Source organism: Ovis aries, chromosome 17, assembly GCF_016772045.2.
Source record: "Ovis aries strain OAR_USU_Benz2616 breed Rambouillet chromosome 17, ARS-UI_Ramb_v3.0, whole genome shotgun sequence".
NCBI lineage: Eukaryota > Metazoa > Chordata > Mammalia > Artiodactyla > Bovidae > Ovis > Ovis aries.
The window spans coordinates 28,868,943-28,884,420 of record NC_056070.1 but is presented as its reverse complement, the minus strand read 5'-3'; the positions used below and the strand labels follow the sequence as shown (position 1 = coordinate 28,884,420).

General features: G+C 37.2%; 1 protein-coding gene across 3 annotated transcripts in view; it reads left to right on the top strand.

Annotated features, from left to right (window-relative positions):
• Positions 1 to 15,478, top strand: part of C17H4orf33 (chromosome 17 C4orf33 homolog) — a 90,541-nt gene that overhangs the window by 44,016 nt on the left and 31,047 nt on the right. For all 3 annotated transcript variants that reach the window (XM_060401019.1, XM_060401018.1, XM_060401020.1), the window contains exon 4: positions 2,223 to 2,279. In XM_060401019.1, the coding sequence (XP_060257002.1) occupies positions 2,223 to 2,279 (57 nt within the window). The remainder of the gene's footprint in view (positions 1 to 2,222; positions 2,280 to 15,478) is intronic.

Genomic DNA, 15,478 nt, shown 5'->3' with positions numbered 1-15,478 from the left:
GTTTCTAATGTGCCATAGTATAGATTTCTTGACCATTATCTTAACTGGGGTTTTGTTGAACTTCTTGAGTCTCTGAATTTGGAGTTTTAATAAAAATTGGGAAGATTTTAGCCATTAATTTTTTTAAGTTATAGAATTTATTTTTTAATTTAAATTTATTTATGTTTAATTGGAGAATAATTGCTTTACAATATTGTGTTGGTTTCTGCCATGTATCAACATGAATCAGCTATAGTTATACATATGTCCACTCCCTGATTGATTTTTAATTGGAAGATAATTGCTTTACAGTTTAGTGTTGGTTTCTGCTGTACAACAATGTGAATCAGCTATATGTATACATATATTCTTTCCCTCTAGAGCTTCCCTCCCACCACCACCCTATTCCAGCTCTCTAGGTCATCACAGAGTACCGAACTGAGCAGTTACATAGCTGTTTCCTGCTAGCTATTTCACATGTGGTAGTGTATATATCCGGAGAAGGCTATGGCACCCCACTCCAGTGCTCTGGCCTGGAAAATCCCATGGACGGAGGAGCCTGGTGGGCTGCAGTCCATGGGGTCACTGAGGGTCGGACATGACTGAGCGACTTCACTTTCACTTTTCACTTTCGTGCGTTGGAGAAGGAAATGGCAACCCACTCCAGTGTTCTTGCCTGGAGAATCCCAGGGACGGGGGAGCCTGGTGGGCTGCCGTCTATGGGGTCGCACGGAATCGGACATGACTGAAGCGATTTACCAGCAGCAAACAATGGCAATGGCTCCAGTAATCTGCCAGTTAATTGGCACCCTTTCCTTGGTCCGATCCAGAGAGACTGGTCACAGGAATACTGGGGAAATGGGAACCACCTTCTGCCTTGTTTGCCCACATGACTTTCACTATGATCCCATCTTCCTTACTTTACCCTCTCTGTTATGTCATTGCTCTATTTCCCCTTCTCTCCCATATGTAGCAGAACAGAAAACCTTAACCTGCTTTCCTTTGAGCAGGGAGGATGGCTGGGGTGAGGAGAAAAAACCAACAGCCAATCCTTCTATACGAAAATTTTCTTTAGGGGTTGAGAGGGTTATGGCAGGGTTTTTCAGTTCTTCAAAATTAGGAGACAAAAAGTCTTCTTTTAATACAAAATACTGAATTTCAGGTTATCATGGCATTCACTAATTCTTTTATTTTCCTTTATGTAGTCTTAATATATTTTCAGCTTAATATGTTGACAACCCTTACCATTAAACATTGCTGACTGGCTCACTTGAACAAGGGAATGGGAGAAACTTGCTGTCTTGGAGAATGTTTTATACATTTCTGCATAACCCACATTTAACTTCTAAAACATCTAGAACATTAATTACATTTGCAGTGAGGCAAATAGAAAGTGGTAGAAGGGCGGGCAGAGAATACACAATCATGCTGTGCATTGCATATTACTTTTTCATTAATGCCTTTGAATGGCAGTGAAGAGCAGCTGATTGTAGCTCCTTTAAACTTTACCTCTTTTCCTCCTTCAGTTTGACCTCATACCTCAAGTCATAATGTATTTCACTGACTGTTATTGCAAAAGTATTTTAACTGGTAATTCCAATGGGATAGATCACTTTCAGTGGCTCTCAATTATACTGCTTGAAACTAATAGTACTAGCACAATATCACTGTGCCAATAGCTGAGGAAATAATGGAATTCGAAATAGTTATCCAACAGGTTGGTCTAGAAATAAAACTGTTTATCCAAAACAAAATCTATTCCAATTTAATGTAGGGTGATATATACCTTTATATATGTATCAGAAGTCTTTGTTAAAATGTGCAAATACGCTTATGAATTTACATAACTTTGGCAGTTATCTGAGCTGAACACTACCAATTTGCTAGAATTATTTTGAAATAATTATTGTATACTGATAACTTAAGCCTTGGATGTTGGACTCTCACCATCAAGTAATTCCTGAAACAGCATTTAGAACTATTTTATCACAGTGCTTTTCTAGAACATTGTTTCTTACTGCCTTTTGCCACTAGATGGAAGAAGCAGGTTAACAAAATGATATTTTTGGTGTTTTATTCAACTCTACCCAGAAACAACCACAACACTGTGTTTAAAATAATGACAGTCTCAGCATTCTTTTTTATTTTTACTGAAGTATTTATTTTCATGTACATGCTCGATCTAAAAAGTATATTTCTTTTGTATTTTTATAGAGATTAATTTTCTTTTTATTATTTTAAAGGACTGAAATTTTCAAAAACAACCAAGAAGGAAAGCAACTGCTACTGGAAGAGGAGAGGTAAGAATTATAATAAGATATTGGTATATAAAAAATGGGTATGTGGCAAAATAATTCTTCATGTGCATTACTGTCCGATAAATAACAGTCCTCATTCGTGTAATTATTCTTTTGTGCCACAAATGCTTACTGAGCAGTTGGCACGTTGAAGACACTAAACAGAGTGCTGAGAAACATACAAGGGATGACTTAAGCTCAGTAACTGCTTATAAAATTTTTACATTCTACAGGGGAGTTGAGCAAGATTCATTTATGCATCATTTAAAATAAGGTAAAAATGGATAAATACTAGAAATACAGGTACAATATTTTGGACATAGAGGGAGTGTAGGTTTGGAGTGTCACTTTAACCTGAGGCGAGCAGGAATCACTTCATGAAGAAACTGGAATTAAGAGGGACAGTTGATGTGGAAGGGACAGAGAATGGCTTTCCTATGATAGAGGCAGAATGAGCAAAGGTGCAGTTTAAAAGCATGTATAATGTATAGTGATGAAATGACAGTGCATTTTAAAAAGCAACTTAAATGTTTATATAGGTAAGACATTGTAAAATGTAGTTTTTGAGCAAATGCTAGATATAGGAAGGTGCTAAAGCACTGTGTAGGAGGGTAGGCATTCCAGAAAAGTGAAGCTTTAGCTTAGAAACAGAAGATCCCTCAAGATGAAGTAGCCTGGTAATGAGAACACTAGCATCCGTCTGATGCCTGTGTCTTATCAAATGTAGGTTTACTGTGCATGTGGGTCTGTAAATTGGTAGGAAGACTCCATAAGAGAATGATGAACTCTGACGAATGAGAGCAATTTCCTGCAGCTTCTATTGTTCTTCACCACTCTACACATGTTAGAAAGGAGACCAAGGTGGTAAACAGTATCATTTGACTCCAAAAAATAGTATTTAATGTTTGGAATAACGCATGGTTCTCCCTACCTTTATACCTAGTGTCTACCAATGTAAATGATCAAAGATGTCTATTCCAGCTGTTGAAGGCAATGAGCTTGAACCCTGATGTTATGAGTGGCTATAAAGTTATCTAGCTTTTAAATCCAGCCTCAGAATTTGATTTTATGATCTCCTGTGGAACTATAGCCACAGGTTAACTAAAGGTTATGAAGTAATATTTCCTTTTTATGGTTTTGAATTCACTGCCTTGTAATTTCAGAGATCACCTTGTTCTACTGTAGGACAAGCTTCATGGTTTTATAATTTTGTACAGCTCAGTGAGGATCTTGTAACTGGTTTCCAAATTCAGATTCTATTTTATTCCTATAACATTATTTGTATCTACTTCATCACTATTTTAATTGCTAGAAATGTATGTAGGAGACCTCAATATAGTTTTTAGCTTATAGTTCCTATTTTTTCTATTTCTTATTTATAAGTAAGGTATAATTAAAACATAAAATTAAATATTGTTTTTTATCTTGATGGGAGTAAAAATGCTATGCTTTAAGTCTTATTTAAATCTGGTAAGTCTGTGATCGTACACAGGATTATTAAATTACCTGGTATGTAATGTACATATATATTTTTATATATTTATATTTCAGATGAATAAATTCAGATTATAAACAGCCTCACCATTTTATTCTACAGAGCAGCATTTTGGTAATAGCTAAATATATTCATATTTCCCCAAATTCAAATTAGTAGTCTTGATTATTTTAACACACATATAAAATATTAGCTTTGTTTATATCTTATTAAATAAAGCTGATAATTTTATTTTATTGCTACTTTGTGTGCCCTATAAAATATAAACTAATTCCTCTTCAAAGAGAATGACGTCAGTTTGATTTTATGACTTTTTTGCCCCTCTACAGTTAAATCTTAAAAAAATTATAACTCAATAGTAGTATTGGATCTGAAAAAATGGAACTTCAAAAGTACTTATTAGAGGGATAAAAAATGGCTGTAGAAGCCTACATTAATTGTTGGCTTTCTTTTAGGACTGTGTCTACATAGGCAAGATAGAGAATAGAGGTGCTTATCTGAAAGAGCTGGGCAAAAATTTTAAGCCCTGTAATTGAAGCAATGATACAGTAAGGTGTTTGTAGCCTGCTTATTCAGACTATGTATTTATATTGATTCCATTGGCTCAGCATAATTGTGTTTAACTCTCTATAACTCTTTACCCTTATAGATATCAGTAGAAAATCTAAAAATAAAATTTTCTAACTTGATACAGCCTCACCCTACCTTTAGTGTAGCTTGGTTTCCTATTATTTGTCACATGAAAATCATTGGTGATTTTCCTATAGAGACTTTTCTTTTTAAAAATCTGACAAGAGAAGTTTATATGGCTCAATAAAACACGCCTGTTAAAAGTGTTATTTGCTCCTTATTAACTTTTAGAAGTTTATTTCTTCCAGTTTAGAATAATGTAGTTTTGCCTTTCAGGAGTCATAGCATTTTTGGCCAAATTACATCTCTTTGTTACCACAGGTAATATAATATTCCTTTGTGGAAATCCAATTAAAACAAAACTCATCAGTCCAAATTCTGTTCTTTGTAGTGCTGGCATCAAATGGGAATTTCATAAATTCAATAGAAAGAAGACAGTTGAGAATTTGGTAAACATCAAGCTATTTTAGGAAGGGAGCTACATCATAATTGTATTAGCGGTTGAGCATAAGGGCACCTCAAACCGTAGTGTATGGTGTGTTGTTTTGGTTTTGCATTTAAGTTTTTCTGTATATACAAAGTGGGTTTAACAAAAAAGATATCTCACTTCAAAAGTTTCATACTGGAGAATGTTTGAATACTAGAATAAAAAATCTGTGCTTCTTGTTCACACATATTCATTTTATTTTGTTCCATAAATTTTCTTGTTGGCATTTGATATTTGTCAACTATATAACAAAACAACTAAAATTTCCTGCAAAATTATGATTATTTTGAAATTTTGAATTTTTACTAAAGATGATATTTTTTACTGAAATTTCCAAGTGGCCAGAATGCCTTTGACCATTTTGGGATATTACAAAGAACATTGTTTATAAGAAAAGAAACTTCAACATAGTACATTTAAAATTTTTTCTCTTTTTTTTTAAGCAAAAGTAGCTCAGAGATAGACATAGTTTGAGAATATTTAGGAGCAGAAGAACAATAATATCATATTGTTAACAATAAAACAATATGGAGTTTTAAACTTTTGTGCAGTTAAATTTCTTTTTCTTTTATGATGAGGTAGCTTTCTAAATGGTTATTTAAACCTATAGCAGTCAATGCTTAGATTAATTTATGCCTGGCTCAAAATTTTGCTTTCTTTCCTTCCATCAGAATCACTTTGGCTAATTTTCTTTACATAATGGGGAATGAATAATTGAGAAGGCGGGAGTGTATCTGCGGTAGCAGCAAAGTGTATCTAACACTAGGAGATTCAAGAAGTATTATGTTGTAGAGAGGGAATAAAGAGTCTCGTTACTGAATTCAGTTCAATTCTATTCTTTAAGATCATTTTCTCTTACAGACATTTCACAAAATCATCTGAAATAAAGACTGTAACTTTGAAAACAGACTTACCAGTGTAGTTAGGGGAAATTGGAATAGAAAAATGAATTCTGAATAAGGCTTCAGATTTCTTAAAAGTATTTTTGTTCTTCTATATATTCTTCAGAGTGATTCTTCTAAAACATAAACCTTGTCAGTAAATTCTCTGCTTAGAATGTAACATTGGTTTCCAATGGCTTCAGCATAAACTCTAATGTTAGCCCCCAGGATCTGCACCCACTTCTATCAGCAACATTTCTCTCACTGTATCCCCCTACCACCCACCATGCACCTTACATTCCTTTTATATATCATCTCTCATCTTCTTTCAGCTTTCACAGTGCTCTGTGCTTTCATTCAAGCAGTTTTCTCCATTCATAATCACCCTTGTAGCCTTTCCTTTTCTGTTCCTACATGTCTTTCGATTGTATTAATAATGTCTGTGAACTTTGCGGGCACTCTCAACTCTTTCAGTTCCCACCGTCAGAACTAGAGGCTCCCTACTCTGTGCTCCCATATTTCTGTTACAGCACTTTCACAGTTGTCTTGTGTGTTGTTCACAGTTCTCTTTCCCACTAGATTGTGAGTTACCTATGGGCAAGGAAAATGTCTTCTTTTTGTAGTTCTAACATCAGCACAGAAAAGCAGATGGTGGTTACACAAGATATGTTTGTATTATTAATTGATTAATACTTAATAAACATTTAATGTATACCCAGGTAAGAGAAACACTCTAAGATATTTTGGGGGGGATACATATATTATTGGAGAAGGAAATGACAACTCACTCCAGAATTCTTGCTTGGAGAATCCCATAGACAGAGGAGCCTGGCAGGCTATAGTCCATAGGGTTGCAACAGTCAAATATAACTTAGAGACTAAACCACCACCACATACATATAATATACATATAGTATACATTTAGTATAGTAAAATAAATGCTGACTAATTAATGTCATTATTTTCTGTTGTCAAAAATCTTGAAATTGAAGTAGACAAAACAAACATCCAGAATAAACTATCCAAGATAGTTATATTCAACATATATATTTTCCGTTCTTGTGCAGCTCAAGTGTTAGGAGGCATTTTCTGACTACTACAACCTATATTTATCTCCATGTTTCCATTACTTTTCTCTTATCCAGTCAGGTTCTAAATGTATGCTTCATCGAACTGTTCATTGGATTTTAGATGTGCATTTTGTCTTTCTTCGTGATTATAAAGATTATATGTTCTTTTAGGTTAGGGGTTACATCTGCTACTTTGAATTTTTTTTCCTGCAGAATCTAGTGAGAAGCTGCACACACAATATGCTCTCAAAAATTATTTATGGAATGCGTAGGGGTTCAGAATGAGCCTCCTCAGAAGGTATCACTTTTGTATGGAGATTGTTTTGAGCTGGGGCCAGTTGAGTCTCTGAAGGTTCAAGAGAAACTACTGCCTTTCCTTTAACTACCTATAAGCATTTGAATTAGGAATTTTTCCTAGAAAAGAGTTTTTACCAGAGGTAAATTTTATCTAAGTGGCTTTATCTATATGGCAGGGCAAAGATCTAATTATCAAACTTCTGATTATCCTCATATTGTCCTGTGCATAACCCTCCTATCCTTGGAAGCCCCAAGCTTCTATCCAGTCCTTAGGTGAGGATGGCATCTGTACTTCATTTTACCTTTCAGTCTTTGAACCTCTCATGTATAGGAGGTTTCCATATGTAAAAAGTTAAATTTGTTTTTCTCCTATTAATCTGTCTCATGGCAATTTAATTATTAGACCAATAAGAAGAACCTAGAAGGGTAAAGGAAAGTTTTCTTCTCCAACAAATGAATAAAAGCAAATTCACATGTTTAAACACTGTAAATGCTACATAAATAAAGGTACCTATGTGCTGAGTCACAAAAAGCAATTCCTCAAAGTATTTTTTGTATAAATTTTGCTGTGGGTGAATACCATACAAAAATATTTTACTATAATTAGTATAATTCCTTAAAATGTGATGGGGGTGTTGACTACCTTGAGGTTATTAGTAAAAATAATGTTATTTCAGTTTAATTTGATAAAGACCAAGGAGGCTAGAAAGACATTGCTTTACTTATATCACGGGATTTGGTCTTCTGTCTTGTTTTGACCACTGGAATATGGAATTACCACAAAGAGGCACAATTTACCCAGTGCTGCACAGTTTACCTGTGACTCTCAAGTCCAAGACTTACTGAGGGACCTGAATGTTCCTTTCTTTGATGATTTCCCCCCAGCACCACCAGGTGAAGCTGGACAACCTTTTGATGGACTCTGGGAGTCTGAAGGTGAAAAATTTTCTATTTTGAGTGCCAAAGCTGAGAGAAATAGAGAGCACGTGCTATGATATATGGCAGTGCTCTCTTACAGTATCTGTTAATCCTCTCAGAGTTTCCGAAGACCTGACAGTATTCATCCTGAGTGACATGGAGAGCTGGAGTCAAAAATTATGTGACCTAGAATTGAAATTTTTTGAATAAACAGTCTGTATCTGATAGGCACTTAAAAATTATTTCTGAAACAGTACTAACAATTCACGTGAAAACGTTAGTTTAAGAAGTAAATATAGATAATTGATTTGTAAATATAGATAACTGATTCAGCTGTTGAGTGGCATTTGTAAAGCATGCATCCTTAAATTTAGTTGACAGTGTGTAAGTTTTGTCGTTGCTGCTGCTGTTTACTCACTAAGTTGTGTCCCACTCCTTGCAACCCTATGGATTGTAACCTGCCAGGCTCCTCTGGCCATGGGATTATCTTGGCAAGAATGCTGGAGTGGGTTGCCATTTCCCCCTTCAGAGGATCTTCCTGACCCAGGGATTGATCCCGTGTCTCCGGCTTGGCAGGCTAATTAGTTACCACTGAGCCACCTGGGAATCTTTTTTTACGTTCCAAGAACTATAAAATTATACCTTTAAAAAATTTTAGAGGTATTGTTACTCTTATTTCTAAAAAAAACATAGCTGTATATTTTGAGAAAGATTTTTCATCCAGATATTTTATGATTTTTTAATTTAGACATTTCATTGAATAAGTTATGGAAAACAAAATGATTTTTCATTGAATCATAGTGTATTGGAACTCTACCTGTAGGAGTCTAAAAGCCTGACTACTCTTGAATATATCTGTGTCTACATCTGAGGCCTCTTGACTCCAAGTTTGGAACCTTTTGAGATATGCTATTGTCCTGTTTAAAAAATTCATTTCTTCAACTATTTAGAATTTAAAAGAGTAGAAATTCTTTCTCTGGAATCTGTCTTGAAACCATATTTACAACTTTGTTGTGAACATGGAAACCTGAATATGTCCTTTCTTTACCCCAGACTTCCCATGCCTAAATCTGAACTTGTCCAGATTTGATCGTCCTCATACACAATCACTTTTATTTCTGACTTTCCAGTTTGTGTTACTCTCCAAGTTACCAGCCTTGAGATCCTGATATTGTCATTGACCTCTTCATTTTTTCACCCCACAAACAGTTATCAAATCCTATAATCATATTTTTGGGGGTATCCCTAGAATATGTTCCTTTATTCCTGTCCTCAGCGTGAATTCTTGAGAACTGTCTGGACCATTACAGCCTGCTTTCCACTGGTGTTTCTGCTCCTAGGGTCTCTCTGATCCTGCTTATCCCACATACAATGACCCAGCTGGTGATCTTAAAACACCACTTTGATTATGTTACTCTATTTTTTTTTTTTTTCAAAAAAGATTAATAGCTCCATTTTGCTTGCAAAACTAAGCCCATAATTGTTAGACTGCTGCTCAAGGCCTTTGATTGGCTGCTCTGCAAACTGTTCAATTACTATTCTTCCAGAAACCTCTGCCTCAACCAAGCAGGTCTGCTCATTTTAACTTAAATGAGTTGAACCTTTGACAATATAGGATTTTCCTTTCTTTCTCCTTACCCAAATCTTTCCTTTTCAACCCTACCAAAATAATGCCTCCTCGGTGAAGCCTTCTAAGATAATCCCGTTCATGGTGATTACTCTACCCTTTGAACTCCCATAATGTATTTTGCTGTGCCATTCATTTAGAAATTTATTATATACTGCTTCATGGCATTTACATAACCCCAAATTGAATTTTGATTTTTTCTAATGATTTTTACTGCTGTTTAAATTCTTAGATAATGTCTTGTTTCCCTTGTCATATTTAAAAAACAAATAAAATTTAAAACAAACAAACAAATAAAAAAATAAAGAGGCAAGAATGTGTATTTTCTGTCCCCTGAGTGGATTTACTGTACAGCTAATGAAATTTTAGCCTCTTACTTGAATGGATCTCTTCACTGAGTCCATGTCTAATTTTGTTTTCATAATTTTGAATTTTTTTCAGACAGGGTCCTGTCAAAATATATACATTTCTAGCTCCATAAACCTTGGGTCTAACTCTGAATGGGAATGATGTTGTTGTTCAGTTGCTAACATATCTGACTCTTTGCGACCCCTTGGACCATAACACGCCAGGCCTCTCTGTCCTCTACTCTCTTCTAGAGTTTGCTCAAATTCATGTCCATTGAGTTAGTGATGCCATCCAACCATCTCATCCTCTGTCACCTTCTTCTCTTTTTGCCTTCAGTCTTTCCCAGCATCAGGGTCTTTTCTAATGAGTCAGCTCTTTGCATTAGGTTTCCAATCAGAATGGCAGCTAACAGTTAATATTCATTTTGGGCTCCCCTGGTGACTTAGTTGGTAAAGAACCTACCAGCCAATGCAGGAGACATGAGTTTGATCCCTGGGTAGGTAAGGTCCCCTGAGAAGGACATGGCAACCTACTCTAGTATTCTTGCCTGGAGAATCCCATGAACAGAGGAGCCTGGCAGGCTACAGTTCATGGGGTCACAAAAGAGACAGACATGACTTAGCCAGTAACCAAAAATCAACCAACAATATTCATTTTGTGCCAATGTTGAGGCACTGTTTTGCTATCGTATTTCTGTTTAGCTACAAATAGAAAGAACTCCCCTCCTCTGTTCCACTCAAACTGCATTATAATAAATTATGTTAATTTCCAAATTTGCAAGAACAAAGAATAGAGAAATTCAGCAGAAGCAAGTGCACACAGAGTAGGAGAAGATACAAGATCTCTCTAAGCAACTTCCTTTGGCCCCTGAAGTCTTGGCAGAGACATAATCCCAGCAGGGGGTGAGTTATGAAGGCCCTGAGAAGATGAATGATTTTGTTATGCTGGGCCTTTTATAATTAGGATTTATGTTAGCCCTCAAGAGCTGTTAGTAGCAATGTGAACGTCACTGAGTCGTGTCTAGCTCTTTGTGACCCCATGGACTATAGCCCCCCAGGCTCCTCTGTTCATGGGATTCTCCAGTCAAGAGTACTGGAGTGGGTTGCCATTCTCTTCTCCAGGGGATCTTCCTGACCGAGGGATTGAACCCTTGTCTCCTGCACTGCAGGCAGATTCTTTACTGTCTGAGCCACCACGCAAGCATATACTAGCAATAATGTGTCTTTAACTAGAAATATTTGGAGACATCTGAATTCTCCTGCTTCTCAAGTCTTATGTGGCATCAGAAGGTCACAGCCTTATTGGGGTGGAGGTGGAAGATTGGAGACGCTCCAGTGTACAGGATGCCCTGAGCAGAATCTCTTTCCCCTGCTTGACAGCATTCTGGCAAGCACTTTACAAGTATCAATCCATTTAACCCTCACTGCAGTTCTATGAGATAGTTATGATTGCTATCACCATTTTACATGTGAGGAAGCAGACTCTCAGAGAAGTTCATTATCTTGCCTGTGATCGCTTTGGGCATAAGTAATGGATCTGGTACTCAAAGGCCAGGTTATCTAATTTTAGAACTAGACTTTTTAGCATTCCTTACTAGATTGATTATAGTAGATGAATTAGTTTGTATTTATAAAAATTCTTTTTGAAATTCTCTTTTTATTTACTTACATCCCTCAAGTCTGTTCACTGATTAATTTTGAAAAATAGCTGAGGGAGAAAAAAAAGGTTCTAGTGAGATAAGTTTGGAAAACACTGCAAACTCTAATGGTCCCTTGGAGAGTCACTATATATTAGCATATTCAGTTCAGTTCAGTTGCTCAGTCGTGTCCGACTCTTTGTGACCCCATGAATCGCAGCACACCAAACCTCCCTGTCCATCACCAACTTTCGGAGTTTACTCAAACTCATGTCCATGGAGTCGGTGATGCCATCCAGCCATCTCATCCTTTGTTGTCCCGTTCTTCTCCTGCCTCCAATCCGTCCCAGCATCAGAGTCTTTTCCAATGAGTCAACTCTTCACATGAGGTAGCCAAAGTATTGGAGTTTCAGCTTTAGCATCAGTCCTTCCAAAGAATACCCAGGACTGATTTCCTTTAGAATGGACTGGTTGGATCTCCTTCCAGTCCAAGGGACTCTCAAGAGTCTTCTCCAACACCACAGTTCAAAAGCATCAATTCTTCGGCGCTCAGCTTTCTTTATAGTCCAACTCTTGCATCCATACATGACCACTGGAAAAACCATAGCCTTGATTAGACAGATATTTGTTGGCAAAGTAATGTCTCTGCTTTTGAATATACTATCTGCTGCTGCTGCTGCTAAGTTGTTTCAATTGTATCCGACTTTGTGCGACCCCATAGATGGCAGCCCACCAGGGCTCCCCCGTCCCTGGGATTCTCCAGGAGAGAACACTGGAGTGGGTTGCCATTTCCTTCTCCAATGCATGAAAGTGAAAAAGTGAAAGTGAAGTCGCTCAGTCGTGTCCGACTTCGCGACCCCATGGACTGCAGCCTACCAGGCTCCTCCGTCCATGGGATTTTCCAGGCAAATATACTATCTAGGTTGGTCATAACTTTCCTTCCAAGAAGTAAGCATCCTTTAGTTTCATAGCTGCAATCACCATCTGCAGTGATTTTGGAGCCCCCAAAAGTAAAGTCTGCCACTGTTTCCACTGTTTCCCCATCTATTTCCCATGAAGTGATGGGACCAGATGCCATGATCTTCGTTTTCTGAATGTTGAGCTTTCAACATTCAGAAACGTTAAGCCAACTTTTTCACTCTCCTCTTTCACTTTCATCAAGAGGCTTCTTAGTTCCTCTTCACTTTCTGCCATAAGAGTGGTGTCATCTGCATATCTGAGGTTATTGATATTTCTCCCGGCAATCTTGATTCCAGCTTGTGCTTCTTCGTAATTCCCAAATCCTTCAGAAGATAAATTTGTTTCATATTACTAACCTGACATACTCAAACATATTTTATACTCATATATACATATATGTATATGCATAAATATATATGATATATATATACTAATAACAACAATGGCAACTACTATTTATTGAGTACCTACTATGTCTCCAACACTGTTCTAAAATTTCTCATATTAGTCCTATGACATCAGTTCAGTTCAGTTCAGTCACTCAGTCGTGTCCGACTCGTCACAACCCCATGAATCGCAGCACGCCAGGCCTCCCTGTCCGTCACCAACTCCCAGAGTTCACTCAGACTCACGTCCATCGAGTCAGTGATGCCATCCAGCCATCTCATCCTCTGTTGTCCCCTTCTCCTCCTGTCTCCAATCCCTCCCAGCATCAAAGTCTTCTCCAATGAGACAACTCTTCGCATGAGGTGGCCAAAATACTGGAGTTTCAGCTTTAGCATCATTCCTTCCAAAGGAATCCCAGGGTTGGTACTCCTTTAGAATGGACTGGTTGGATCTCCTTGTAGTCCAAGGGACTCTCAAGAGTCTTCTCCAACACCACAGTTCAAAAGCAGCAGTTCTTCAGCACTCAGCCTTCTTCATAGTCCAACTCTCACAACCATACATGACTGCAGGAAAAACCATAGCCTTGACTAGACGGACCTTAGTAGCCAAAGTAATGTCTCTGCTTTTGAATATACTATCTAGGTTGGTCATAACTTTTCTTCCAAGGAGTAAGCGTCTTTTAATTTCATGGCTGCAGTCACCATCTGCAGTGATTTTGGAGCCCAAAGAAATAAAGTCTGACACTGTTTCCCCATCTATTTCCCATGGAGTGATGGGACCGGATGCCATGATCTTCGTTTTCTGAATGTTGAGCTTTAAGCCAACTTTTTCACTCTCCTCTTTCACTTTCATCAAGAGGATTTTTAGCTCCTCTTCACTTTCTGCCATAAGGGTGGTATCATCTGCATATCTGAGGTTATTGATATTTCTCCTGGCAATCTTGATTCCAGCTTGTGTTTCTTCCAGTCCAGCGTTTCTCATGATGTACTCTGCATATAAGTTAAATAAGCAGAGTGACAATATACAGCCTTGACGTACTCCTTTTCCTATTTGGAATCAGTCTGTTGTTCCATGTCCAGTTCTAACTGTTGCTTCCTGACCTGCATACAGATTTCTCAAGAGGCAGGTCAGGTGGTCTGGTAGTCCCATCTCTCTCAGAATTTTCCACAGTTTATTGTGATCCACACAGTCAAAGGCTTTGGCATAGTCAAGAAAGCAGAAATAGATGTTTTTCTGGAACTCTCTTGCTTTTTTGATGATCCAACGGATTTTGGCAATTTGATCTCTGGTTCCTCTGCCTTTTCTAAAACCAGCTTGAACATCAGGAAGTTCACGGTTCACATATTGCTGAAGCCTGGCTTGGAGAATTTTGAGCATTACTTTACTAGCGTGTGAGATGAGTGCAATTGTGAGGTAGTTTGAGCATTCTTTTGTGATGCCTTTCTTTCACTGTTCTAAAAATTTCTCATATTAGTCCTATGACATAGATACTGTCTTTACCTCTGTTTGACAAATTAGGAAACTGAAGCATAAGGCATTTGACAGTTTTGTCCAAGGTCGCAAAAGTGGTTTAGGTGCAGTTTGAAGTCAAATACTGTTCTGAACTTGTGCGTAGTCACTCAGTTGTGTCCAACTCTTTGCAACCCTGTAGACTATAGTCCATCAAGCTCCTCTGTCCGTGGGGTTTTTCAGGCAGGAATGCTGAAGTGGGTTGCCATTTCTGCCTCCAGGGGATCTTCCTAACCCAGGGATCAAACCCACATCTCCTGTGCATCCTGCATTGCAGGCAGGTTCTTGACCTGCTGAGCCATCAGAGAAGCCCGTATTTAGTACCTACCATCTGAGGTCGCAAAGAGTTGGACACAACTGAGCGACTAATACTTTCACTTTCATCTATAGAAATGCTATAGAATGAGTTTTTCAGTGAAATTACTTTGGGAAACAATTGAAACAGAATATTTTGTACTGACAAAAGATAAATTACTTTAACATTTAATGTTCACAAGTCTTGAGAATGTTACACTGAATTTTCTAAAATAGTTTAAAGTAATGCTGAATATAAACTTTAATTTTATAGGTAGTTTTTAGAACAGTGTTTGGGACATAGTAGGTACTCAATAAATAGTAGTTGCCGTTGTTGTTATTAGTATATAAGGTACTAGATGTCCATTCTTCAGGATGTAATTTTTTTATAAATGTTTACTTTCTTGACTCTTTGGATTAAATTTCTCAATATGATGATTGTTTTTTATTTGCAGTTGTTGATTTTTTTTTGAACAGCAAGGTTAAACAGTGTCTGGAGGTGGAACTCTGCCTATAAGTTCTCTTTTAGTCCACACAGGCTGATTGCTACTTTAGGTTAGCTTTCCAAATAGTTTTAAAAAATCATTAATGTGTCAGACATTCTATTTGGTTTGCAAACTGTGTTTCAGTCCCAACCATATTTGTTATTGTAGACACCATACC